This window comes from Aptenodytes forsteri, unplaced genomic scaffold (assembly GCF_000699145.1).
Source record: "Aptenodytes forsteri isolate BGI_AS27 unplaced genomic scaffold, ASM69914v1 Scaffold317, whole genome shotgun sequence".
NCBI lineage: Eukaryota > Metazoa > Chordata > Aves > Sphenisciformes > Spheniscidae > Aptenodytes > Aptenodytes forsteri.
Genome location: NW_008794415.1, coordinates 748,246 through 775,287, shown reverse-complemented (window position 1 = coordinate 775,287; position 27,042 = coordinate 748,246). Strand labels below are relative to the sequence as shown.

The following is a 27,042-nucleotide window of genomic DNA, read 5'->3' as shown; positions in this document are numbered from 1 at the left end:
GGCGTATCATACGATCTTTCTAGGTCTCTGATCTATGAAGATGACTGAATCCTTTATGATTTAGCAGTGGTCTCATGACTTAAGAGCATTTTTAGTTTGGTGGCCTTAGAAAATCAATTAGAAATACTTTTGTACTTGAGTTCAGGTCCTGTTAAAATAGTTTTTAAAATCCTTTCTGGATTAACCACTGTAGCTTGAGGATCTTAAGGAACACACCTCAACTGAATGATTTTGCTTAGTTCAGGTAATACCAACGGTATAGAAACTGGGAAAATAACATTCAAACATGCAATTATTCATGTAGTGAGGTGACAGGTTCAAATGTCACAATTTTTAAACACAAATATGTTTACTAGCATTGTAAAATTGATACTACTTCATAAAATTATCAGGGAACCTCAGTCTTGTAAAAATCTTTTCCCTCTATTTTAAGTACCTTATGACTATAAAAGATTGTAACAGTTCAGATGTGTGGTGGAAATGCAGTAATTTGCTTGCAGATACATTAAGAAAATCTTCCTTAAAGAATTTTCTACTTTAGTTCGTGATATACAAAAGTATTTTTCATTTCCTCTCCCTGAAAGACGTCCTCAGTTTTCCAACAATTTCCTGCCAGCAATAGTTGTGGTAGGCAGGTTGTTCTGAAGATTCTTGGAGTGGTTGGGTGATTGGAAAGGAGTCTTCTGGGAGCGGACTGGAAGCTTTGTTGCAGAATGCATCCTGTTTAGTTCTCCAGGTCTTGCATGGAGTAAGTGGTAAGGATATGTGTGGGAATATTTGTAAAAGAGGGTTCTCAGAGATAAAGAAAGCCAAAAAGCCTTATTCAATATGGGGAGCTTTTTTTGTTGTGCTCCAGAAATGTACATGCTGAGTCCTAGCTCTGTGGTGTAGAGAGGTAAGTTGCAGTATCTTTAAGCTTCTTGTGGAGCACATAAGCAGCTTGACGCCGTCATCCCATTTTCTTCCCTTGCTGTTATAGCTGGTGCAACTGCCAAGGTTGGTACTAAAGCTACACAGTACATTTCTCATGCTTTCCAGTGTCACTGATGGAGGAGTGCAGGAAGGAAAATTCCTTGTTGCTGTGGTTAGCAGAATTGTGTGGACCTACAGTGCAATGTCTGTCTTGGTGACAGCCATCTCTGATCCTGTCTCCTTGGATATCAGAACAGATTTACAGGCAGACCCAGGTGTATTTCTTGATATATCTTCTAATTAAACTGATTTTCTTGTTTGGTAATCATGCCACAAAGCAGAAGGCTGCCTGAGGACTTTAGTGGACTGTTATTGGAGGGAGCACCCTTTGGGACATATTCCAAACTTCAATTTGATTCATTAATAATTCAATATGGATGATATTTAGGTGCACTTATTTTAAACTGAAAATGTAGAGTCTAGCTGTTTATTTCATTTGACTACCATGATTAGCTTGTACTGGCTTTGAGTTTGAGAAATATATTTGCAAAGCAAGAGCTGTTTTTTTTGTTTGTTTATTTTAAATATTGATTAAGTTTGGGATTCACTGCCATGGTGCTCAAAGATATGTTGTTCATTTAGGAAACTCGCCTATCCATGCAACCAGTAAGAAAAGGAGTGGTAAATGTCACCAGTCTAGTCCGTGTTAAGTACAGTGTTTTGACTGTTTTTCTTGACTTTTCTTCCTCACATCTGTGTATTTGATGCAGCATTATTTCTTTACGAGGTGAAAAAAGCAATAGAAAATATAGCACGTCTTTAAGGGATTTATCGTATTCTTTTATCAATAGTTTTCTTACGTGTTAAGTCTTTGCTTTGTGTTTGACATCTCTTTATGGCTTGGCAAGGACTGAGAAAGCACAACTGAGATGATCGTGTATCATTGAAGTGAATATAAATTACTCTTTTATAATTTAAGGATCAAGCAAATGAAGAAGAAGAATGGATGAAAAGATAGTGTAACGTATGGTTTTTATAATAGGATCTTGATTGCTTGTCTTTCCAACTCAAGTCAAGATCTGATGGAAACCACCCATGGTGGGCTTCTATAACCCATACTTTGGTAGCTAAATCATAAAGCCATTAGCTTGACTTTAATTACTCAAAAGATGCTAATCTGCAATGTTAACCATTTTCACTCAAAGTGAGGTTCTGCTCTGTGGATTACCTGTTTAGAACTGGATGATTAGAATCATAGAATCGTTAAGGTTGGAAAAGACCTCTAAGATCATCGAGTCCAACCGTTGACCCAACACCTCCATGCCCACTAAACCATGTCCCTAAGTGCCGCATCTACACGTCTTTTAAATACCTTCAGGGACGGTGACTCAACCACTTCCCTGGGCAGCCTGTTCCAATGTTTAACCACTCTTTCAGTAAAGAAATTTTTCCTCGTGTCCAAACTTATTACAGTAAAATCAATGCAGTGCTTCTGCTTGGCAGGTGGCTTTTCAGGAGGTAATTAGACTGTCAGCATGTATTTTGGTGTAAATTTGGAGCTTGCTTTTATGGTTTGATTGCACTCATTCTGCCCATGTTCCTAATGAAAACTATGGTTCCAATAATGAGCAGGCGTTGCTTCCCAAGGTGATAGTCACAGAATGACAGAATGGCTGAGGTTGGAAGGGACCTCTGGAGGTCATCTGGTCCAACCCACTTGCTCAAGTAGGGCCACCTAGTGCCAGCTGCCCAGGACAGCTTTTGAGTATCTACATATTTGAGGATGGAGACTACACAAACCCTCTGGGAAACCCATTCTGATGCTTAGTGATAGATAATATTGTTTCCAGGTGCATTTAAATATGTAGGTTTGACACTTTTCACTGTGGTTAATCTTTATGTTTGAAAGTAAAACAACTTTTAAAGTTTGAAATATTGGCACTTTTTTGTTATGTGTCCTTCTTAAGATATGATGTCTTACTTTGGAAGAACAGTAATAAATTTTGAAGACTTTTATTTGTTTGCAGAACTACAGTACGTTTTTTTGTTTTAATCTGAGAACAACATGCTGTCACCAGCTATTATTGTAATGGAATACAGTTTTTTCTTTCTAATGATATCCTAAATGTTTAGGTAATTTAAGCAGTCACACTGAAGAAATATGATATTGCATCTATTAGAAACAAATATAGCAAGAATGTGAGCAATTTAAGTACAAAGCCATGAAGACAATCTAATTTTGATCTTAGCTGAAATCCCTAGCTCGTAGGAAATACCTGCTCTAGATACTTCTTGTTGACAGATGAAAAAGAAAATATGCTCATTGTATAAATAAATCACATGGAATAATAGTGCGGCTGTATGACCTTTTTGCATGGCTCTCTGTCTTCTGTATCAGTGGAGATTCAAATGATCTATTATTTAAAACAAAACAAGCCATTTTTTATATGGCAGTGGCAGCTGTATTTTTTCAGCAGTATGTCTTTGTGTTTTGAGGAGGAAGAATGACTTGGTTAATATTAAGTTTCTATTTCTATTATTTTCATTTTTTCACTGTAAGCTGGAATTTTGTCACAGTCATAGAAATTCTATGGATCTGTAATAGCCAAAAGCTCCTGATACGGAGATGACGTATCTTGTGTGCGCAATTCTTTTTTGAAAGTGGCTTCTTCACTTAGTGGACAAAACCTGAACATGTTTGTTTTCCTCTACTAAATAATTTACAGCCCGTCACCTACATAGTATACTAATTTGTTTACTGAAATAACTTCCTATTCTGATAAAATTTCAGCCAAGCATAGTTTAAGACTGACTGCTATTCATTGAGGCTACATATTTAAATTTCCTTTAGAGAGGCATATAAAAAAGATGTTCAAGTGAACTGTAAAAGAGGATGCTTGGAATGAATAAATGCAATTATATTGGTCCTTGATCTGAAGATAGATCTCCATCCAAGGGCAAGATGGATTTTGCCCTTGCTAAAGGAAAAAAAAAAACCCAAACAACAAACCCAAAAACCTAAAAAACCAAGCCCATAGAAGACTTGAAAGGGAAATGAGGAATATGGTTTTCACAGAGTATTTTATAAGTTTCTGGGATATTTAGGATTGGTGTGGGGCAGTAAGAGTTAACAGTACTGAAAGCTTATCTACTGGATTTGGAATCTATATGAAGTAGAAAAGTTCTATTCGGTGATAAAGAAGCAAAAAGAAGATTTAGTGATGGAGTAGTGGGATGGGAATGGAGACAGAACTGATAATTCAGGTTGGAAGTTGGTTGAGCAACTGGTACGATTACAGAAGAGGGAAGCGGCAAAGATAGTGGAAAAGTTGAATTCAGGTTCATTACATATTCTGTTTGTAGTGGTTGCCAGTTAACGTTGAGATGCTTCTGGAAATGTGAAAGTAGGCAAAAATAGATGGATTTAGGAATTAGCTGTAGAGGATGAATAGGATCTGGTAGAACATAATAAGCAAAGGACAAGTGAGTCTAGAAGAATATCAAGTATGAAAAAAGGAAGGGAAGGGTGAAGAACTGTCAAGGCAAAGATCATTGAATGGACATGGGTGATTGCAGGAATACAGAAACTCATGAACAAGAGCCTGAACTCAGTGGTGTTGGAACCAAATGGTGGTTGGAATAGCACAAGATTAGAGAATGTCCTATCCTTTTTGTCCAGAAGAAAGTTACTGTTGGCCTTGTCTGTAGTGTCAGCAGAAGAGAAATGCTGCAAAGTTAGTTGAGGAGTGAGTTAGAGGACATGTGTAGGTTACAGAAGAAAATGGTCCACTCTTGGATGGTGTGTTGGAGAAGGAAGGTAGGACAATAATAGTGAGTTGTGAGGAAAGGAAAAGGAATTGGAGATAGGAGAGCTTACAACCTTAATTTGGAGAAAGTAATGACAGACAGACTGAATGACAAAAGACAAGAAGAATAGGAATAAAATGCTGGCATCAGAACACGTGAAGGAGGAGAACTCAGAAAGGAAAACTGGAAAAGGGATGATAGGGTTGGAATGGGAAAGGACCTCTCAGGTTGTATCGGTTTCTGGTGAGATGGTAAAGAAAAAGAGGACTTGAAGGAACAAAGAGACAGGAAGGAACACGAGCACCAGTGACCATACCGTCAGATTAGGGAGACGCAGGAGTCAGTCATAATACTTGTTTGCTAAAGGAAAGGCTACGAAAAGAGAGGGGGAGCTCAGTAAAGGAAGCTGACACCAGTTGCTGGATTTGAGTGGCCCCCTATTCTGAGTTGAATAAATACGCTTATAGAAAAAGGTGAATGTGCACCACAGCTGTGAGTACCCATTGAATGCAAGATTCACTTGCTGAGCACAAGCATGCCTTAGTGTTTTACATGTTTGTGTGTGTTTGGTAAACAATTTTAATTTTGCTTGATTTTGTATTTTAATGTTTCAGGTTCGTGGGAGTAAAGGTGAGGTCCTTTATATCCTAGATGCAAGCAATCCACGCCATTCTAATTGGCTGCGTTTTGTCCATGAGGCTCCATCACAGGAACAGAAGAACCTGGCAGCCATCCAGGTAGATTTGGTGGATTCCTACCATTTGCTTCCTGTTATCGATTTACTAATTTGATCTCCTCTTTGGTCTTTGTCTCTTGCAGTAAAATTGCAAAATCTGAGTAGCAAGCTGCTTTCCTTTTCCTACCTTTCTTTTTTGGAAGTGAACTCTTGTGCTTAAATGTAATACCATAAATAAGATTGATAGGATGAAAGACCAAAGAGGTCCTTAGTTAGAATCTGATATTCTTTGAAAGGTTTATGTTAATCCACTGTGATGGAATTGCACTGAATCACTTACATGAACTAGTTCTCCTGGCTTAAAGTGAACTGTTTACATTAAAAAAAAAAGAAAAATTTCCAGAGTAGTTAACTCACTACTGTAACAACAGTTTAATTTTCTCACTACAGCCTTCTTCAGTCAAGTTAAGCTTTTGCCGGAATGTAGGTGTTTTCTTGTCATTGTGGAAATTAAAAAGATAACTAGGTAACTATATACCTGGCTGAATCAGGACTAATGATTTAGAGGCCTAGTTGTGTTTCATGCTCGACTCAGGTATGGGCTTAGGTGTGCGGAAAGCAGAATCATGCATTTGCTTTATAGTTTAAAATTTAATAAAAAGTGTGACAGGTTTGAAAGCAAGCACGGTGCTTAAAATATTCCAGTAGAAAACAGAGAATTGAAGGATCTAATTATCTGATAGGATGATCAGGCAGTGCTTGAGGGTAAGTTAATAAAAAAAGATCATTTTCTCTTTCTAGTCTTGGCTGTGGATCTGAATTTATCCAGCTTATTTTTACATTTTTATATTTGTCATTTGCAGCATTCTGTGATAGTGAGTTCTACTGTTTTAATTACACATTATGTTGAAACATGCTTCTGTTTTTCTTCTACAAACTTCTTAATTTCGCTGGATTCCCTAGTCCTTGTATAACAGTAAATAATTACTTTATGTTCATTTTTCTATGCCATCCTTGATTTTATAGAACCCTACTATATCCTTGCCCTCTTATTTGACAGCTCTTTTCTCAAGCTGAAGAGTCATAGTCTGTTTAATCTTTCCTTTTTGGAAGCGTTCTGTGACTTTGCAGAATGCAACAAAGACAGCGATATTTTTCTAGTTACAGCTATTGTCCTTTTGGAGATCATGAAAGAAATGAACTATCTGCATTTTTTTTTTCCCAACACCTCAGTTTTACAGTAAAATAATTTCCAATTCCACATAAGTAAGAATTACATAGCTGTGCTAAACTTTTTGCTCAAAATGTATACTTTCCAAAATGTTGTTTCAGGCTAACCCAAGCTATTTGCTGATGTAATCCAAATTTGCAAAAAATTAGGAAAAGGAGAATTATTTATCAGCATTTCTTAAAATGATTATTCTGCTTTTTCATCATGAGAAGACTTTTTTCTAGGATTTGCCTGCAGATCCTTGACAAAAGAATTTAAAAACAGAATTTATTTTGAGGCCAAACAAAAAAAAAAAATCATTTTTCCTTGCCAAGAAAACAAAGTTTTGTTTCTGGTGAAATAAAACAGGAAAAAAAAATTATTTTAAAACTACTAAGCAGAAAAAGGATACTAGTAAAGCCCTAGCATGTAGTTCTGTGAAAGATGCATTACTGCTGTTCTCCCCCCTGCCCCTTCCCCTCTATTCGTACTCAGTGGCACTCAACACTAGTAATTTAAATTTCTGTGTTGATGACCTGTCCAACTCCTTAAATCTCCTACTCACCAGCGGGACTGTTTGCTTACTTGTATCTTTAGCAAGCACTGCCCAGTGAGATTGCTGCTTGCAGGTTCCCCTGCAGACCTGGTGTCAACCTCCCTCTGCCCATCCCAGTTGTGAGCTTTTCTGTGATTTCCATTCCGCTGTTGTATCTCCTACCACACCTCTTCTGCCTGGCTTTTCTTCCTTTATCGCAGTAGTTGAATGCTACTATTAGCAGCGTACTGCCTTGGGAAACCTAACTGGTTATCAGCCAGCCTTCACTTGATTTGCGCCTCCTACTTTCCACAGCTCTAGTTTTACCGAATGTCAGTCTGTGACATTCCATCACATATTGCTGGCTGAACATGACTGCAATTTTGCTGCTGATATTGTTTCCTTGGACCTTGTTGCTGTTCGTGTTTTAGGTCACTGTGGACAGGTTCATCATCTGCTTTTCCTCTGGGCCTGTACTCTAGGTTGTCGTCTTTGGTTCAGACCTCTTTAGGTCTTAACATCCAGGCTACAATTGAATTTTGAGAAATGGATAAGAAAGAGCGTTCACTATTCACCCATTCAGCAAAAACTTGTCAGCACTGACTGAATGGCTGCTTTATTATGCTTTTCCTGATGTGTATGACAAGTCAGTTGTTAATTTAGTGCAACCACTGCCTGTGCAATTATTTCTGGATGTTGTCCTTCTGTCTTTGTCTCTCAGTTATACTAAGCTCTAGCAAAAGATTTGTTGTCCTGCTTATAGTACCAAATATGAAAGGTCCTCATACGTGAGGAGTCCTAGGCATGTCAGTGATTAGCACGCCAATCAGTGCACAGGCAGTGTGAAAGAAAATTACAGCCAATGTTAGCAAATGCAAAGTAAGGTTCACAAGAGGGAGCAGTGTGAACAATTAATGTTCATTATTATATTTTAAATAAAACACTCAGTAAAATGACCTGAACTTCTGAATAGAAGTTTTAATGGACTATCCAGTGCGTACCAGTGGTTTTTTTGATAATGAAAATGATTATTTAAATAAAGAAATTGAAAGAAACTGTTATGTTGTATTGCATAATGTTGTACCTTGCTTAGAGTGTGCTTTTTGCATGCCTTTTTAAAGGATCACACTGGAGTTAAAAGACGGTTTAAAAAGAAAAAAGAGTGGCAAGAATATTCGTCCTATAAAAGCTTCCACAGAAAAACATTTGGAAAAATTACAGGGAAAAATAAAATAAACATGATCAGCATGTACAAAATGATGAAAAGTATAGGGAAGGCAAACTTACAAAAACAAACAAAAATTTACTAGCTTATCTCATAGGTTTGACTTATCTCATGGGTTGACTGCAAAATATGATTAGTTCCTCATAGCTTAATTTGTATGCAATGATCACGTTTAGACTCTGCGCAAAATGCTCCCTGTGGTGATAAAACAACTTAGAGGGCGTGGGATTTTTTTAAAGTAAGTTTGGTGGGGTGTTTTTGTTTGGATTTTTTTTGGGGGGTGGGTGGGTGAGTTTTGTGGTGGTTTTTGTGGTTTGTTCCCCCCTGCCCTTCCCCCTCTGGTGCTCCGTATTTTGTAAAACCCTGGTTCTGGTGGGAGCTCTTGGTGGTGGTGTGGGGAGCGTTCTGGGCACTGAGTTCTGCCTCCACTCCCAGGTGGCAGCTGTGGTGTTTGGGTCGTCTTTGACTGGGAAGGCACAGGAGGTATTTTTAACAGCTGTGCGGTGAGTAATACCACTGTGTGGCTGCTAGAGAAGGATAGAAAGGTTGGAGGGTACCTGCCTATGTACCAATAGCTTTTCTGAGCGTTTTGCACAGCTGAATTGCTGGAGGCTTCTCTAACTTATTTCAAGTAGTAACTGAATAGTTATCCTCTACTATATTTAAAGTAGCTTTAGAATTACAACTTTTGCATTAACAGAAACTGTATGAATTGTAAACTCTTTTGCCCTGGGCTATTCCTAGTGATTTCTTTATAAATATGACTTCTGATATATAGCAAAAACGCATTGGAATTATCATAATCAAACGGAAATGGCTCCTATCAAAAATACCATAGTTTTTGTTTTTTCAGTTTTTAGGCTGGTAGAGTATTACATTTTCAATATTCCTTTATCCAGAATGGATAAGTTTATCTGTTTGTCAGTTGTAATTTTATTAAACACTCTCTGCTGGAGGTTACTATGCAAAACAGATCCTGTTGTTAACAAAGGAACTGTTTTGTAAACAGAATTGCAGCCAGCTAAAGTTTTAAATTCAAATATTTTTTCATTAGCAGGCAGACACTGAGATGGTCTGCTGTAGCTTAGAAAACAGTGAGTTAGAACAATGAATAGCAAAAACTAATGTAAAGGAGGATATTTACTGTGAGGTGGTAGAGTGGTTTAAAGTCATATTTCATAAATATGTGTTAGTATGCATAATTCAATGATGTCCTGGTTGATCTTGAGGTAAAAAACCCCTGTGGAGTAGCAGTAAATGTCTTCAGAGGAAGATTAGTATGTGAGAGACAGCGCTGTAAGAAGTGTAGTAAAACTGGACTATCTAAAAAGCAAGAGTGAGAGGAGAAGACACAAGGAAAGCAAGCACAAACTGTTGGGTTAGGCTGCTTAATAAATTTACATATTACGGGACAGTTTTCAGGACTACCTGAAACTTACTGGTGGCTTGAGTGCTACAAAGGAAAGATTAATTTGTTATGCAATGTAAGAAGTAACATGAACGTAGTTGTTGACTTCCTGCATGCTCAGAGGGGAGAACTAGAAATCTGCTTGATTCTTGAATTTTTTTGTGGGGAAAAAGGAGAATTTTTTAATTCCAGGGTCATACGCATTTATCTGTTGTTGAATACTTACTAGTGCTGTTCAGGCATTCTGTTACTGAAGAATTCAAAATGAGAAGTTTCTGAAGAGTGAAATAAGTATTTTTTTCCATGAGATTCCTTGAACTATACCTATTACATTTTTGATTTTTGCAACAGGAACCTCAGCAACAGCAAGCAACTGTGAGTGTGAAAATCATTTAGACCCTTTTCAGCACTGAGATTACAGAATCTTTTTTTTTTTTTTAATTTAAATGTAACTCATTTCTGATTGTAGGCTCTCTTAATACTAAGCTGGCACATAGAGTGGTGATATTAAGGTTCCAAAAAATCTACCATTCTTATCTCTCCATGGATTTCTAAGGGCCTCTCTTCCCAAGTTTTGCTATCACTAAGTGCTTTTTCTTGCTGAGATACCATGTGCTGAGGTAAAAAATTGGAATATGGCATTTATTATGAGCACTACAAATTTTTCTTAAAAGTCTGGGAAGGAAAAAATAAGTGTTTTAGCACTATATGTTAAAAAGTAACTTTTAAAGGAAATGTAGTTGTTGTCATCTACTTGTAGTATTTTAGATGGGGAGCAGGGTGGAAGAGAGGCACGTGAAGGGAGGAAAGAAATCCCTGCAGAACTCAAATTCTTGATACTTCAGAGCACTGAACTGCAGGCGTGTCTGGGAACGTAGGCAGTTGTAAGAAAGACAGCAATAAGGAAGATGAACGTGTTCGAGTATGTGCAGGAAGACGTGTGCTCACGTTCTCTGCCAAGTCAAAAGGGTCTTTACTTTTCTTCCAAAGAAGCCAAGGCCTTTAAGAGGCTGAGCTATTGGTCATCCAAAGCATCCTGGTGATTAGATCCTCCTCGTGCTTGCTAATTACTCTGGCCCTGCTACTTCCATTTGTAGCTTCAAATATTCCTGTTCGTGGTGGGCAGCGATCTCATTACATTTGATATCAATGGAAGTCTTTTAATTGCATTTGGAAGGCTTTAAATCTAAGTTGCTCGGTCAAAAGCATGCTGAACAGCTCCTGGAGGTGTTGAGCAGCATCGGGTGCATGGACTTTGCAAGTTAACAGAGAGTGCTTGTCATCTCTTACAGCGTATGGTGCCATACAGGATGGTTCACTGCTGTTGAAAGCTCGTTCAGTTGCTGAACTCAGTGGTTACTTGTGGCAGTGAAAGTCACATATGTGAACTTCTGTATATGTTTTACATGGTTTTAAGTTTCACTAAGCCAGCATTTCTTAAAACAGTGAAATGCCACTTTAGTTAAAGATATGTTTGGAGTGGAACGCTAAATCTGAACATCTGTAAACTTTGGGGAAAATTGGGATTTAGATCCAAAATGGAAGCTAATGCCTGCTTTGGCTTCCTCCTCTTTTTGAGTTGAAAAAGGGTAAGAAACTAAAAATTAAGCTTTCTCAGTAAGCATAAAAAATGCAGGGTCACTCCTGTGATGCTTTGGAAATAAAGAATGGAATGAGAATTGGTATTACTGCCAGTGTGGTTAACATTCTCTGCAACAGATGCATGCTGAAAGCAGTATTCTCTAGTTAGATTTGTACAAGGATATTGTGGAATAGTTGAAGAGAGCATATATCAAAAGAGAAGCGTTCTCGATGATGAGGCAGGGTGTACCCTCAGCAAGTTTGCTGATGATGCAAAACTGGGAGGAGTGGCTGATACACCAGAGGGCTGTGCTGTCATCCAGAGGGACCTCAACAAGAAATGGGGAAAAATGGTCCGACAGGAACCTCATGCAGCTCATCAAAGGGAAGCGCAAAGTCCTGCACCTAGGGAGGAGTAACCCCATGTACCTTTACATGCTGGAGCCCAAGCAGCTGGAAAGCAGCTTTGCAGAAAGGGATCTGGGGTTTTTGGGTGCCCAGTGCCAGGACCAGAGGCAATGGGCACAAACTGAAACTCAGGAGGTTCCCTCTGAACATTAAGTAATACTCTTTTAATTGTGAGGGTGACCGGGCACTGGCACGTGTTCCCCATAGATGTTGTGGAGTCTCCTTCCTTAGAGATGTTCAAAAGCCATCTGGACATGGTCTTGGCCAGTCTGCTCTAGGTGACCCTGCTTGTGCAGGGCGGGTTGGATGAGATGACCTCCAAAGGTGCCTTCATTCTGTGATTCTGAGAGAAGGTATAACTAAAGTTGGGAAACCTGTAGATTTCCTCTGTAAAACCTCTATAAAAAGAAGGATGTAAACACATCTCTCAAATCTAAGCAAATGGACTATATTTTTTAATTGATGGTTTGTATTTTCCACAGAACCTCTCTAAAAGAGACTTCCAAGAGTAAGTTGCAGTATCTCAGTTCAGGATCCTATAGGTTCATTAATATCTGTCAGTATTGGCAGGGGTGCCCTACTGGGCACGTATAGGCCACATGCTATTAAAATGCTGCTGACATCAACCTTCCCAAGGCAGGGGAGGAAAAAAAAAAAGTGTTTTACTTTTCACAACAAAAGCTTTCAGTGAGAACAATCAAAAGTTTCAGTGCTTCTCTGTAGAGCCACCAGAATTGTGATGTTGCTGGAATTAGTTTTTTGAACTTCCGCTTTAGTTTTTTGTTCTCCCCACAGAGAAACAAGAATATTTTATTTTTAAGCTGGAAGATTAGAAAATGTGTACTGAATTGAAACATACAGTTTAGGTTGGATGAATTTCTTTTTGCAAGGTGGGGGGGGGGGAAATCTTCCAGCTCTCATTTGTATTGCTGTTGTACACATCATTCAAATTCTGAGGAGTTTAACTGCAAGATTTGGGTATGTAGTATCATTACTGCAGTAAAACACATTCTTCTGCAGATGGGAAACTAAAAGCAATGGCTTCTAATTTAATGCAAGATAATAACTGTAACCAAAGAATAAAGAAGAAAAAAGTCTATCATAATACAGAATATTCAGCTGGAAAAATATTCTAACCTTCCCCGGGAGCTATCACTAAAAACTGCAGTATGGCATAAGAATGCAGGGGAAATGCAGGAATTGCCGTACAGTTTAACCTCGTGCTCTGTTTAATCTCATGTTCATGTCTCAAAGGTTGTCTACCTTAACACAAAGGTCGGCTACCTTAACATGCAATACAGCACGATAGGAATAGATCAGTAGATAGAGCTGAGGCTTCTGTCTCCTTTGTGTGTGGTTCAGTTGCTATACCTCGCATTAGATATAGTCTTGGTCCCTGGGCTGAATGTCTCCATTACATGTGTGAGTTATAGGTGTGTGGGGGTGTTTTTTTGTGTTTTTTTTTTTTTTTTTTTAAGAGAAGTCTCTCTGGGATCCATCTGCTTCCTGGCTGATGAGAGCCACAAACATGCTGTTTGGGACAGGGATACGTGCCTTAAACAGTCAGGCATTTTCCAATGTATGAACTAGTGTGAAAACAACAAAAGCTTCCCCCAGTCTCTTTGTGCCATCCATTTCCCCTTCCTTGCTTGAGAGGGGCAAGGGTCTGTTGGTCCCCAGCAGCACCTCTGGAAGGCTACCTTGCTTCACCCACTGTCCCCCAGGGATACCTGATCTGCTCTCCCTCTTGGGAAGGCATTGTTACTCTGATCGTGTCTTTCCTGGCACCGCATGCCCTCTTTGACCTTTCCTGTGCCTGAGCTTGTGGCTTTGTCTTCTGCCACAGCCCCCAAGAAATCACCTCCACACATTTCCTGGATTGGGGTTTCTGCCCTCACAGACATTGCCATGATTGGTTTTACTTTGGCAAACGTGACACCCTGGAGCTGCAGGCAAAGATCAGGAAAGGGAGTGTGCTTGTTTGGAGAGGTAGCAAAGGAGAACTGGCAGAACAGGTAGGCTGAAGAGCTGGCTTGCTGCCAGGAAATTGGGTGTAGAGGGAAGCTGGGTAGGACTTTAAGAGGAGTGGTTGTGGGCACAGGGGGAAACTTGGTAAGGATTAGGAAGGCTGGGTTGGAGCCAGCTGATCAAGCTCTGGAGGATGGAAAAGCCCTACTCTCCCTCAGGTAACACAAGACTCTCTGCTTCCTCCTCCTCCTGTGTTTTCCGCTTTCAGGAGTGATGACACATCTGTCTTACACTTTTGGATGAAAGCGTGATGGGCTGTCAGTGCTTCTTGGCCCATGTTCCCTCTCAGCCTTCCCTCTTACAAAGCACAAATGAAGGTGTGTAACTGTGTGGAAAAGCCAAGAATCTGAATGGGAGAGGTGCCTGTAGTGGAGCAAAAATGGGATAGCAAGAGCTGTTGGAACAAGAAAATTGTATTTGCTGGGCAGATCAGTGTGGCTTATAGCTTAAAAGATGACAGTTAAGGCAGGGGGTGAGAGAAGCTGTCCTGGTTTCGGCTGGGATAGAGTTAATTTCCTTCCTAGTAGCTGGTGTAGGGCTGTGTTTTAGATTTAGGATGAGAATGATGTTGATAACACACCGATGTTTTAGTTGTTGCTGAGCAGTGCTTACACTAGTCAAGGACTTTTCAGCTTCCCATGCTCTACCGACTGAGAAGGCTGGAGGTGCACAAGACGCTGGGAGGGGGCACAGCCAGGACAGCTGACCCCAACTGGCCAAAGGGACATTCCATACCATGGGACGTCATGCTCAGTACATAAACTGGGGGAAGCTGGCAGGGGGGGGCCTCTGCTCGGGGACTGGCTGGGCATTGGTTGGCGGGGGGTGAGCAATTGCATCGTGCATCACTTGCTTTGTATATTGTTGTTCTTCTTCTTATTATTATTTTATTTTATTTCAATTATTAAACTGTTTTTATCTCAACCCGTGAGTTTTCTCACTTCTACTCTTCCGATTCTCTCCCGCATCCCACTAGGGAGGGGGGAGTGAGTGAACGGCTGTGTGGTGCTCAGTTGCCACCTGAGGTTAAACCACGACAGAAGAAAAGTGGAATAATAAACCAGGAATAGCGTGAAGGGAGATTGTGATGCTACCGTGACCAGCACTTGGAGTTTTCTCCCAAGGATCATTGTGGCCCGCTGCAGATGAACGTTGTTAGCAAAACAACCGGCATGGCCTAAGCAGATGGGCAAGTGGAACAACTGTAGATGCGTTCTTAGTAAATGGGAGGATTATTAAAACGTTTTGAAAGATTTCTTACTACCTTCACTGTGTCTATGTCTGCATGCACATAGATAAATGTGCTTCACACAAGTGCTGCTGGTGGAGGGAGAGACTTAAATTCCTTCGTGGTTCTGGAGAACTTCCATTGGTTTGACTGAAGATGCTGCCTGAGGAGCTACTGTAGTGTGGGTATATCTGGATTAATTAACGCTCCGAATACCTGACTATTAGCATTTATTTGGCTGGAAAAGCCAAACAAATCAGCCTTGGAGGAGGAAAGAGTTTGAGCAGTGTTTTAGTTTGGATTGGCATGGAAGCTAATGTCTTTTCAGTGCCAATACAACCAAGATCACTTACGCATTAGAGTCCTTAGTGCTTCTTCCATTAACCTTTTTACTAACCAAAAGTACACAAATAGGAAAGAACCAGGATGCTTTTAGACACAGAGAGTAATAAAATAAGCCCCAGATGCACATGAGGCAGAGAAGTGCAGAGATTGTGAGGATGCAGCAGTGTTGATAAGAACTTGGTTGTTGGGATTCAGGCACTTGGTCTAGGTTAACCTGAATAATTAGTTCTGGTTGCTGTTCTCCCAGACTTACTGTGTGATGCAAGATGTGTCACATATGGTCAGATTGAAAGGTGTGCTCTTTGGTTCTTTAATGAGTAAGTTTGGGACTTTATTTTTGCCTGGACTACATGGCTTTTTATTTTATTTTTTCCTTTTTTTTTTTTTTTTTTTTTTTTTTTCCCCTTTGGCAAGCCAGTAATAGGTATGTGCTTCCATTTGTAAGGTTGTCTTGCTTGTAGAATAAGGTTGTCCTCAACAGTGATATATTGGAGGTTTACCCCAGTGGTTTTATCCTGTTTAAGTGGAGACTTAGTGTAGAAAGACCTTTTACTTTTCCTCATGTCAAGAGTTTCAGTACATGATTTGTTTTGAGTTTAGACTGTAATAAATTAAAGGTCTCTGCAACTTGACAGAGGCATGTGAAAAACAGCAATTTCTAGATGTATGCAAAAGTTAGGGTGGCATAGTGATACATATCTGGACTGCAGAATGTATCTTGAAAAAAATGCATAATTTGTTTTGTCTTCAAATGCTGCTGTTGAGATAAGGACAGAAAAGTGGTGCGTCCTTGAAAGCAGCAGCTGTATCAAGCCTATTGAATTAAATAGATTTCACTCTTGTGTGACAATATCTTGTGTAATATATAACAGACCTTCTAAAGCTCGAGGAATACTGCATCCCTGTTGACAGTTTAAATTAATCTTAGTATATTACAAAAATTAAAAATCATTATCTTGTCCTTGTGCTATGAAGCTTGTTACAAAATATATGGCTAGATGTAGTGTAAAGAAGCTTCAATTAACTTTTCTGGATGTTAATCAGATAAGCTTTAAGATTTATGATAGAACTTGAAAGTCTTCACTGTGTAAAAATGAGTCGTCTTTGGCGCTTCGGGTGGTACCTAAAGCAGTTGGTTCACATATGGCAAAAAAAAGCAGCTCTGTGTATCAGCTTAGGAGACAGCTGGTTTTGCTATAGTCCCCCCCCCAGCCAACCTTGGTAACTTTAGATAAACAATGTCAAAGACCAAAGTTGTTAGCTTATGTTTCTATTTGGAAGCTTGTTTATTTATTACTGAGAAGGTTTTGGAGCTTGTTATTATGTAGTTTGTCCTTTCATGCAGAATCTGGGCTGGATCTTTGGCCTTCTGTGGGTCTGTGTATCTACACTGATTTAAACCAGCAGAAGGTTTTGATCTAGTGGTTTAAAGTGTGTTTTAGAGATGTGCCTGCTAACTTGATAGTTAAGATAACTAACCAGGGTTGAAAGCCTGTTCATGAAGAAGGCTGGGAATCAGATAGAGACAGAGAAAATAACACTATGTAAACATGCTACTGAAAGCTGGATTATGATTCATGCAGCCAACGGGACAGAGCTAAAGCTGTATTGTTTATTTAAATTTTGTTATTTTTCTAATACTCAAATGTTTCATTTTAAAACTTTGAAGTTCTTGTCAGGCAGAGTGTGGCAGGAGAGGAGGACTTTAACACCACCTTCACCTTGGTCTAGGCTACAGTGCAAACTGGAAAAGCCTCACAGGTGAGGCAGGGGCATATTTCCAGAATACCAGAATACAAGGGCACTTTATCCATGCAGCCTCACTAGGAAAGAAGTCTCAGAAAGGCTGTTCTAGCATTGTGGTCCCTGAGGAATGGAGCCAGCCCTTCTGTAGTTGAGGGCTAATATTAGTTCAGGGTCCCGTACTTGTCTCTAGATTTTACTTTGTCTGACATCATTATTCATTGCTTCTACTTACTGTTTGCAACAGGAAGGGGAAAATATTTTCTATCTGGCTGTGGAAGATATTGAAACAGACACAGAACTTCTGATTGGGTACTTGGACAGCGACATGGAAGAAGAGGAGGAGGAAGAAGAAGAAGTAACTGTTATTCAGGAAGACGAAGACAGTGGCAACAATAAAGAAGTGCAACCAGCTGGTGAAAAAATTGCAGGTGAGCAATATGTAAAAATTAGGATAACTTGAGGGCTTAAAAGTAGTAACAAAGAAGAAAGAGAGCACTAACTGTATAGGATTGGGAACTGGGGGCTCACCAGGTTTAGTCTGAGCTCTTGTATGATTTCTATCTCTTTAATTTGGTTTGAGTTGAGGTTCTTTTCTTTGCCTAATAAGAAGCAGCCAGCCCTGTGAATTGCTGAGTGAATGAGTGAGCCTAGATTTCATGAGAAGTTATCGTTAATTTTTGAACTAAAGATGGAGTTAATTTCACCGGACATATAGTCTATGGAAGCTAAGTTTTTCATCTAAGAGGGGTAGTTTCCCTCTTACTTAGATGGGAGAGAAATAAACCTTTTCGTAAAGCTGTTCAGCCAATCCTAAGGTAAGATGTTTAAGAAAAGGTAGGTGACCTGAGCTGTCTGGTGAATTCTCAGCATCTTCACCAAAGTAGAGACAACCTGGATGACTAATTTAGGCTAACAGCCTAAGTCACACCCAACTTAATACTTTGCATCCATTTTCAGTAATGCTGGTGGTAATCCACTCAAGATAGGCTGTCTATAATCCATTGAGAGACAATGTCTTTTGTTAATTTTGTGATGCCGTTTTGCATAATCTGTTTCTGGCAGGGAGTCTCTCTTAATATAACCAAAACATTCCCTGAAAACTATTCCTTTACTGTTTCTGCCTCCAATCATGCAGATCTCCTCACCTGTAAAGAGGACCATGCATGCCCAAACTGTGAATCCAGTTTTGCCAGCCAGGAGATTCTAGCTGAACATCTTCAGACCTTGCACCAAAAACCCAGTGAGGAAAAGGAATTTAAGTGCCGAAACTGTGGAAAGAAATTCCCTGTTAAACAAGCTCTACAAAGACAGTGAGTAGAAACAGGAGTGTTTGTTCAGGGATCATTTAAATTAATTTAATTCAATCATTTATTTCTCTTGGCTTAATCACAATTTAAGCTTTAATTTTTATGCTTATGTGTTTGTACCCTTACCCTTTACATTAGTCTTTTAATATGTTAATTTCTTGTATTTGATGGAGACTTCAATTTGAATTGCAAAAATGTCGCTAATTTTTTATGTTTTAAAATCATACACTGCCAACCAGATCAGAGCTGCTGTTTGGTGCAAAACCCTTGGTCTCCATCAGTTTTTGTCTTTTGTTGTTTATATATTTTTTGCTTGCAATTAAATAGATATATTACTTTTTATTATATATTTAATTACTGATAGTACATTAAATGCTTAAGTGATTATAGATAGTACATTTAATCTAACTCATACTGGAAAGAAACAGACTCATATTGCATAGAATGCACTTAAGGCTGCTCTTGTAATAATGGAAATAAATAAAATTACATAGCAGAGAAATATTTGGTGGAGGCAATTAAATATTTTCTCTTGAACTTAGACTTGGTCCTTCTAGTCTATAGTGGAAGTTGGATTTGTGCTGTATAGCAAGTTGAGTAAATTTTTACATCATCCATAGTAAGATTAATCTGTGTGAGGATACAGCAGTATGATCCTGACTCTTGCTGTTTATGCATTTGATTAGTCCCACTAAATTCCAGGAGACTTCACATATGAAAGAGATTACTCACCTACTTAAAGATTTGTAGAGCTGTATATATGTTTTAAGCTACTGCAAGCCTGTGTGAGTTGTAGAATGTTCCCCTTAATTTTTTTTTTTTAATTATTTTTTATTTTTCTTTAGCGTACTTCAGTGCACAGAGAATATCAGCCCAGGAGACTCTTCAAGAAGTTTTCAGTGCTCTGTTTGCAATACTTCCTTCAGCTCAGAATCGAGGTTTTGTGTCTGAGTTACTGGACTGCTGTCATATCATTGCTGGCCTCCCTTTGCATGTTAGCTTTCAAGCTTGTTAGTTTATGTGAATCCTAACAGTGAAAGAAGTCAAATGCTTTCATTCCTGTTTGCTGTAAGTAATGCATGAGGTGGCCTTGGAACTCTGGAGTGCAGCATGCGTTAAGCTCAGAGTACTTGCTGTGTGTCTGGTTTCTGTAGATACTGCTTTATGTGTTGTTTTTTTTTTTTTTAACTGGTTATCCCGTATAGTTACGAACAGCACAAGGAGGCATGCAGAGGGGATGCCAGATTCATATGCAAGGCAGATAGCTGTGGCAAGAGATTCAAGAGTAAGGATGCCCTGAAAAAACATAAAGAGAACGTTCACAGTGGTAAGAAAGAGTTTAATGTTTCTTCGGGGGGAAAAAAAAAACCTCTAACATGTTCCTAGTCTTAAATTTGCAAATCAGAGTAAACCTTGTCTTTGGTTTCTTCTTTAATGGATTCATCTGTATCAAAAAGAAAATTAAGAAGTAACTAATTGCAAGAGTAACTATTCCTCCTCCCCCAGGGAGAAATTACTGTATACAAGATGAATCATTAGTCTACTGCAGAAAATGTAATAGGAATCTGGGGAAGTTTAAACGAGGCAAATAATAGATAAAGCAAAATATTTCAGTAGTGAGGAAAATCAACCACTGGCACAAACTGCTACAGGAAGTGGTAAGTTCTTGATATTTTAGTATTTTTAGGGCACAATGGGACGTCTTTCTGGAAGATGTGCTTCACAAACGATTAGGCTTGATGAGGGTATTGCATAAAATTCTATAGCCTCTGTTGTGCAGGAAGCCAGACCAGACAATCCACTAGTCCTGTTAGGCCCTAGCATTTTTGTATCTGTGCACTGTGAATCAATAGTTTTCAATCAAACTTCACTCTGTTTTCATGAAAGGGCAAAATACTGCTCTCAGGTCCACAATGCAGATCTCAGTTCTGGCATCCTGCTCTCTCTGCATGTCCCCTCTCAATGTCAATGAAAGATCAGTAAGTGGGGACAGCAGAATACCAGAGTGCAAAGAAAACAGTCTTTAGTTGATGATGACAGCACTGAGATGCTTTGTAAGATTTTCATTACATGAAATCTCTTCTGCCAAACTCTTACAGCGTACAGAAACCCTTCCATAACCATACTTATAAAAGATTATCTCCTTTTTTCAGTATCAGTAAGAATTTTTTCCATCCATGAGCATTACTATGTTTAGGCTTAGCTTTGGTCAGTTATGTAGTGGTATACAAATTCCACAATTCTCTTGAATGATCGCTCCAGACACGACTGAAAGCAGATGCCTGGAGGATATTTTTGCTCTGCCTGCACAACGAGCAGAGCTTTTATTTTACCACTTGGGAGTCATAGAAAGCACAACTGGTGTCAGTGCAGGAAGGAAAATGAACTACTACTGTTGAGGGACACTTCTAGAATTCCTTCCTGCTTTGCGTTACCTGGAGGCAAGAGAAAGCAGAAAGGATTGTTACATGTGTTGCCCGTTACGCAAAGCTATGAACAGATATTCACTATCACCTTTCTCTCTTCTGAAAAGGTCTCATTTTAATGTTCTTGTAAGTTGAAGTACGAAGTGTATTACTGTATTTATGCGCATATCAGTGTATATATAAATACTTATCATAAGTTTTATAACAGCAAATGCATATGTGAGATTAAGTACTTTTTCATGCTACAAATTTAAGTATTGAACCAATCAATTGACAGGGTACATTGTAGTAAGAAGAATCAACATAATATGGATTCTTTAGGACAGCAAGAGCAGGAAAGATATAGGATGCTGAGAGTCTGAAAAACTGAGCTGAAAGCCATCTAATAAGTTCATTTATGATCCATACTTCCTCTGTGCTTGACTAAGCAGTACCTACCTCCTCTTTTGTTCTGTGTCTGTTCTTTTTAGTGTTCAGTGTAATATGAACATTTTTTTACATAAGCTAGGAAATATCTTGCACGGGCATGTAATTAAACAAAGAATTAGGTTTGTGGTGGCTTTGTCTTGCAATAAAAAGCTTTGTGCGTTACTAAAATGAATTTCAAAAGGTAAATAATAGATAAACCCAATTAAATGCTCTGTCACTCTTTAAAGCAACTGTGACAGGGGAAGGAAAATACATCTGGTAGCTGACCTGTAGCTTGTTTTGTAATTTACATTTTAGACGAGGTTTGAATTCATGGTCTGGTGCTAATACAATTTCCCTGTCTTGTTCAGTTAAAGACCATTAATGATATATTGTTTTGTATAGTAGAATGCTTAATGCTTTCTGAATAAAGAAAAATGGGAAATGGTAGTTTTGACTTCAGTTTGGGATCTGTTTTGTCATTGCTGCACTAACTCCTGGATTGACTTCTTGAAGGAATCAGCTGTTCAGTTACAAAGTGAGTTGTTCTTGGTTGTGAATTGTGCTCTTCATATTGGATTGGTGATGTGTGATAACATCTATTTGAAGGGTTTTTTCTTTATTGTTCTAGTTTTCTTGATTTACATTCCATCAGTAACTGGTTTGTTGGACACCCACAGAGAACTCCTGATATGAAACACTTTGAAGATGGCATAGAAATGTAAAAATCTTATGTCAGTCAAATGACCTGTGAAAAGTCACAGACTCAGTGGAAATATTTAGGTTCTTTCTTAGCACTTCCTTTTTAAGATGTTGGTGGTATTTTGTTTCTGTTTCAGGAAATTCTAGGAAGAAGCTGATGTGTTCAGTGTGCAATAAGAAATGTTCCTCAGCAACAAATCTCCAAGAGCATCGAAAGGTCAGTAAGATGAAGGCTAACCCACAGCAGGCTTTGACTTCACTAAGATGTGAGACTGTGGTGCTTAGGTCACTTGAAAGCTGCTGTAATGCAAACCTTTGAGTAATCTCTTTCATGGTTACAAAACCAATGTATTTTATTGTGGGTATTTATTTTTGTAATCACAATTGATTAAACCAAAAATCTTCCTGAACTTTTAATGCATCTTTTACCAAATACAAAGATGTTGGTGCTTCTGTCATTTATGCATTCCAACATTAAGTCAAAGTTGCCTGCTGTTCTTCAGCATTCTTAAACGCTAAGCTGAATGTAAAAGTATGTTATGTAATGATAGGATACATACAGACCATAAAATAGGTTCATGAGCCTTCGGTTTTTGTACAAAATACAATCAATCTTTCTTATTACTTTGTGACATAATAGTAAGGGTGTTATTTGTAATTTAGTTACGCAGTAGTAAAAATTTCTTCCTCAAAAACAAATTTTTAATGTCTTTTTGTTTATGCACATAATCTTTTATAACCAGAACAGGAGGGGTTAACGGTTTGAAAAGTATCTACTGGAAATAAGGGGGTTCATATAGAAATACAGATGGACTATGAATGTGAGATTCTGAATCCACTATACCCAAAGGAAGTCCCTGCAAGATTAATTTGATAAATCGCTAAAACCCAGGAGATTCTGTTTTTACAAAAAGCTACATTGTACTGTTTATCAGATTATCTGTAAGTCTTTAATAATGCCCTAGTTATAACCTGAATCCATTGAGGATATAGATTATATCAATTAAAATATGTTGTTGCAAAGGAAATAGTGGGGCCCCTCCTTTTTAATTTGTTTTTCTCTTTGCTTGTATTACTATGCCCTGCATTTCTTGTCTAACAGGGCTATACTTTGTTACTCCTCAGACCAAATCGTGGTATGCCTTGCCACATATAAGTACAGTTTTCACGCATCAGTGCACCTTATGGTGGCCCTGAAAATGCGAAATACCATGGTTAGTGTGTCCATTTTATTAAAGTGTTTGGTTTTTTTCAGTAGTTGTAATTCTGTGCAGACATTATGACACACACTAATGAGCTTTTCAATTAGCATTGATGGTAGGTCAGTTGAGCACTTATTCATCTTAAGAATCACCATGAAGATTTTGTGCATAGAACTTCTTTATTTCCTTTTCTTGATTGGCTCCTCTTTTAAGACGTCCAGAAAAAAGATATTTCAGATTCATACACCTACATCGGATAGTGAAGAAGATTGCATGTAGGGCTCATGCCTTCTGTTTGTTTTAATTACTTTGCTTTTGTAGGAATTGGTGCGGGATCCATCACCAACATTGCCAAAAATATTTAGACAGGCAATGAAAACAGTAAGAAAATAATAGGTGAAACAGGGAGGAAAAGAGATTCCCCCCCCCATTTCCTGTCAATGTAAAGAAATAAAAGTAGAAAATAAAAAGGTAAAGTATAGGAGATAATAGAAAATAAGCCCAAACAACAGAAAGAGAAATCTGACAAACACAGAGAAAGAATGTAAAGAGGGTGGCTATACAGGAGATTGAGATCTGTTTACACTCTGAAGATATGGTCGTTCAGATCTGTAGCTTTCATGTCATCTTTGATTTAAACCCATTTTTAGCTTTGAGTCTCTTGCGGATTGCTTGTGTCTTAAATGTCTAAAGATAAGCCCTTTCTTAGCCATGCACAATTAAACTTTGCTGTCATTATCTTCTGTCCCTTAGTTTTTCCAGCCTGTTGCTTGTGTCATGCTAATTTTTGGTGGCATGGCCTTTTTTTTTTTTTTTTTAAAATTGTTGTTTTTTTTTTTTTTTTTTTTGAAATCTCCATAAATTCAAGGAAATGTAGGGCTGGAAGAGACCTCAGGAGGTTTTCTAGCCCATTATGTTTTGCAGAGGGGGAGTAAGCATGTACCTAAATCATCCTAGATATGCGCTGTCTCATCTCCTGAAAAGTTCCACTAAAGAAAATTCTACCACCTCCATAGATGTCTTTGTATTCTGACTTTCAGCTTTAGTGCCATCAACTTTTTTGAATGTGTTCTTTAGTCCAGTGTTCGTTTTTTCTGATGTCCTACTTAAATCTTCTTCTTTACTGCAAATTGAGTTAATTGCTCTTTGTCTTATCTGAGAGAATGCCAAGAAAAATTCACCACTGTCTTCTTTGTAACAATTAGCATATTGCAAAGTTGTTATGAACTCCATTTGCAATTCCTAGGCTGTACAAACACAGTTATCTCAACCTTTCTTCATGCATCTGTTTTTCCAAACTACTTTTTCTCTTAGTAAGCTCTTTCTTCCTGTGGATTCTCTGTTTTTCACATATATGCTTCTTGAAGTCAGCTGCCCAAACAAGAGGAGCAGTGATGCGTAGTTGAGCCCTTGGTAGTGCCAAGTATAGTGGAATGATTGTCCTGAGTTTATTAATACAGAGAAAATGTCTATTAATACATCTCAGAATGACAGTGCTTTCTAACAGCAGCATCAATCTCGTTATTCATAGTTTGTTTGGAATTCATTAATGTTTTCTGTAGTGGTTATTCTGCTTCCTAAGTATTGCATGTTTTGGAGCTTCATTCAGAGTGTGGAAATCTTTGGGATTCTGATCTTGTCTTCCTTAGTGATTACAGTCCTACCCAGAATAGTCTCATCCACATTTTTTTTATTTTCTATTTGATTTCCAGAACTACTTACCGTAATACAACCCTCCTGTGTGATGCCTACAAAACTTAACAACAGTTATGACGTTGATCCACTGATACTATTGCTTTTTGTGGCGCTCAGTATCTTTTTGTTTCCCATTCTGCCTGTATCCACCAGTTCTCTTTTGTCTTATCCTCCAATTGTAAAGTGACATCCTTCTATCTGACGTTTATAGTAGTCCATGATTTGGGCTGCGAAGTGGTATGATAGTCTAAAAAAAATAAATTCCCAGCAAACACAACTCAGGAAATGCTCTACAGGAGCTTACAGAAGACTGGGTAATAGAATGAAAAAGTTTGTTGTAAAATCTCCTTTCTGCAGGTTTGTGATGTCTACTGCCAGAGCAAATGAAACACCATCTGAATTACATGCTGATACTACGTTCTAAAGTTTAAGTAAAATGCAAAATTCGGTCGTTCAACAATGATAATAGTGAGCAAGCAAGCGAGGGGAGCGTTGTCTTCATTGATGCAGATTCTTGCTAAAGGGTTCCTTTTGTACCTTTGAATGTAGGTGTCTCATGTTTTGGATTTGAATTGCTCACAGGAACTTAAACATGAGCATATATACGTGAATAGCACAGGCTGCCAGGCCTTTCCCCTGAGGCTCTACTGCTCTGTAAGTGGAAAGGGAAGAAAATTTCAAACAAATCCCAGCGTTGCTGGTTTCTTTTCCCAGGATGATGCAGTCAGAATTGACGGCGCTACATTTTCAGTACTTGTAGGTAGACTGGGGGGGTATGTCTCTCTCTGGCTGTACAGCTGCGGGGTGAGTTTCTGACTCTTGTAGGCCGGTGTTTTCAATGGAAAAGTAGCTAATTCCCCTGTTAAAGAAGATGATTAAGGATACCTTTGAGTATAAGGCAGTAAAGCTTTTTTGATTTTGGAAAAGGTCAGAAAACAAATGCCTGTATGAAACGCAGGATTGTGCTTCACTGGTAAGACTAGTTTGTGCTGTTGCCCTTCTGGATTTCTTAGCAGATTTCTTACGTGAATCTGTAAGATTCCATTAAGAGGCATGCTGTAGCACAGTCTGCTGGAGAGAAGATGACAGAACCAAGAAGGATCCTACTCATCATTTGTTCTAAGAGATTGAGAGTGTTTTATTGTTGATGAAAAATCCTTGATTCTTTCTTAACTTTCTTTGTTGTAGAACTGGAATTCCTGCAAAATTATAGTGAGGAGAGTCACTCTTAAATATCATCTGTGATTCCCCCCCCCGCCTTTTTTCACCTGCCAGTTCCAAGTGTCTCTATGTTGGGTTTTTTCCTGCCCTTTTTGTTCAACAGTGGGCAGTGTTTTGTTCTACTGTGCAACCTTTATTTTTCACAATCACTATGAAAGCCGTAGAAAGGTAGAGGGAACCAAATTTTGAACACCGCTTTAAAATTGTCAATAACATTTAATAATTTCAATCAGATGCAATATTCTCATATCCTTGCTCTGTCAAAGCACTGCCTTCCAACAGACAGTCTCATCCAGTTCTTGGAGTGGTAGACTGAAACTCAATTTAGTTTTTGGAAAAGCTGATCATGGATTACTTGTATCTTCAAAGTTTTAGCTCAGTTTCACCCCCAAAACTCTTTTTTGAATGACCTTTTGCTTTTCAATAGACCTCATGAAAACTTTAAGATCATCAGTCCTGTAAGATCGTCAGTCCTGTAAGTGAAGGAGTACATTTATCTGAGCATATATTAATCTTGTTCAGAAGCTCGCTGTTTTGTATAGCACTTAGCAAGTTGTTTTCTGAAGGTGTAGCTCTTCAAATGCCTATGAAACAATCGTAAGTATGTTCTGACTTTAATGTAACAGAGGCTTATGTTGATAGCTGTTACAGCCCCCTAATGAGACTAATTTTGTTATGGGAATAAATCATTGCACGAGCATTTGTCTGTGGTATTACAGCCTGTATACTCATCGAGCATGTTACTTGACAGGTTTTCTTAAAATGAAAATCCTTTTGAATATCGTTATTCATAAAAATACTTGCTATATTTTATTACTGTTGTTTTACCGTGTAATTGTGCACTTTTCTAAAGAACTGATTAAAGAGTGCCAGCTATAGAATATATGCTTGATAGCTACAGCTATTTAATGCACGTGCACACAAGCCTGTGTCTGATTCTTTTCTAAAGAATTGATTAAAGAGTATCAGCTA

At 38.5% G+C, this 27,042-nt stretch overlaps 1 protein-coding gene across 1 annotated transcript in view; it reads left to right on the top strand.

The window, feature by feature from the left end:
• PRDM5 (PR/SET domain 5) overlaps window positions 1-27,042 on the top strand; it is a 95,129-nt gene that overhangs the window by 15,913 nt on the left and 52,174 nt on the right. The window contains exons 5-10 of the mRNA XM_019474656.1: window positions 5,334-5,456; window positions 17,354-17,537; window positions 18,245-18,419; window positions 19,262-19,354; window positions 19,622-19,743; window positions 22,090-22,169. Coding sequence (XP_019330201.1) covers window positions 5,334-5,456; window positions 17,354-17,537; window positions 18,245-18,419; window positions 19,262-19,354; window positions 19,622-19,743; window positions 22,090-22,169 — 777 coding nt within the window. The remainder of the gene's footprint in view (window positions 1-5,333; window positions 5,457-17,353; window positions 17,538-18,244; window positions 18,420-19,261; window positions 19,355-19,621; window positions 19,744-22,089; window positions 22,170-27,042) is intronic.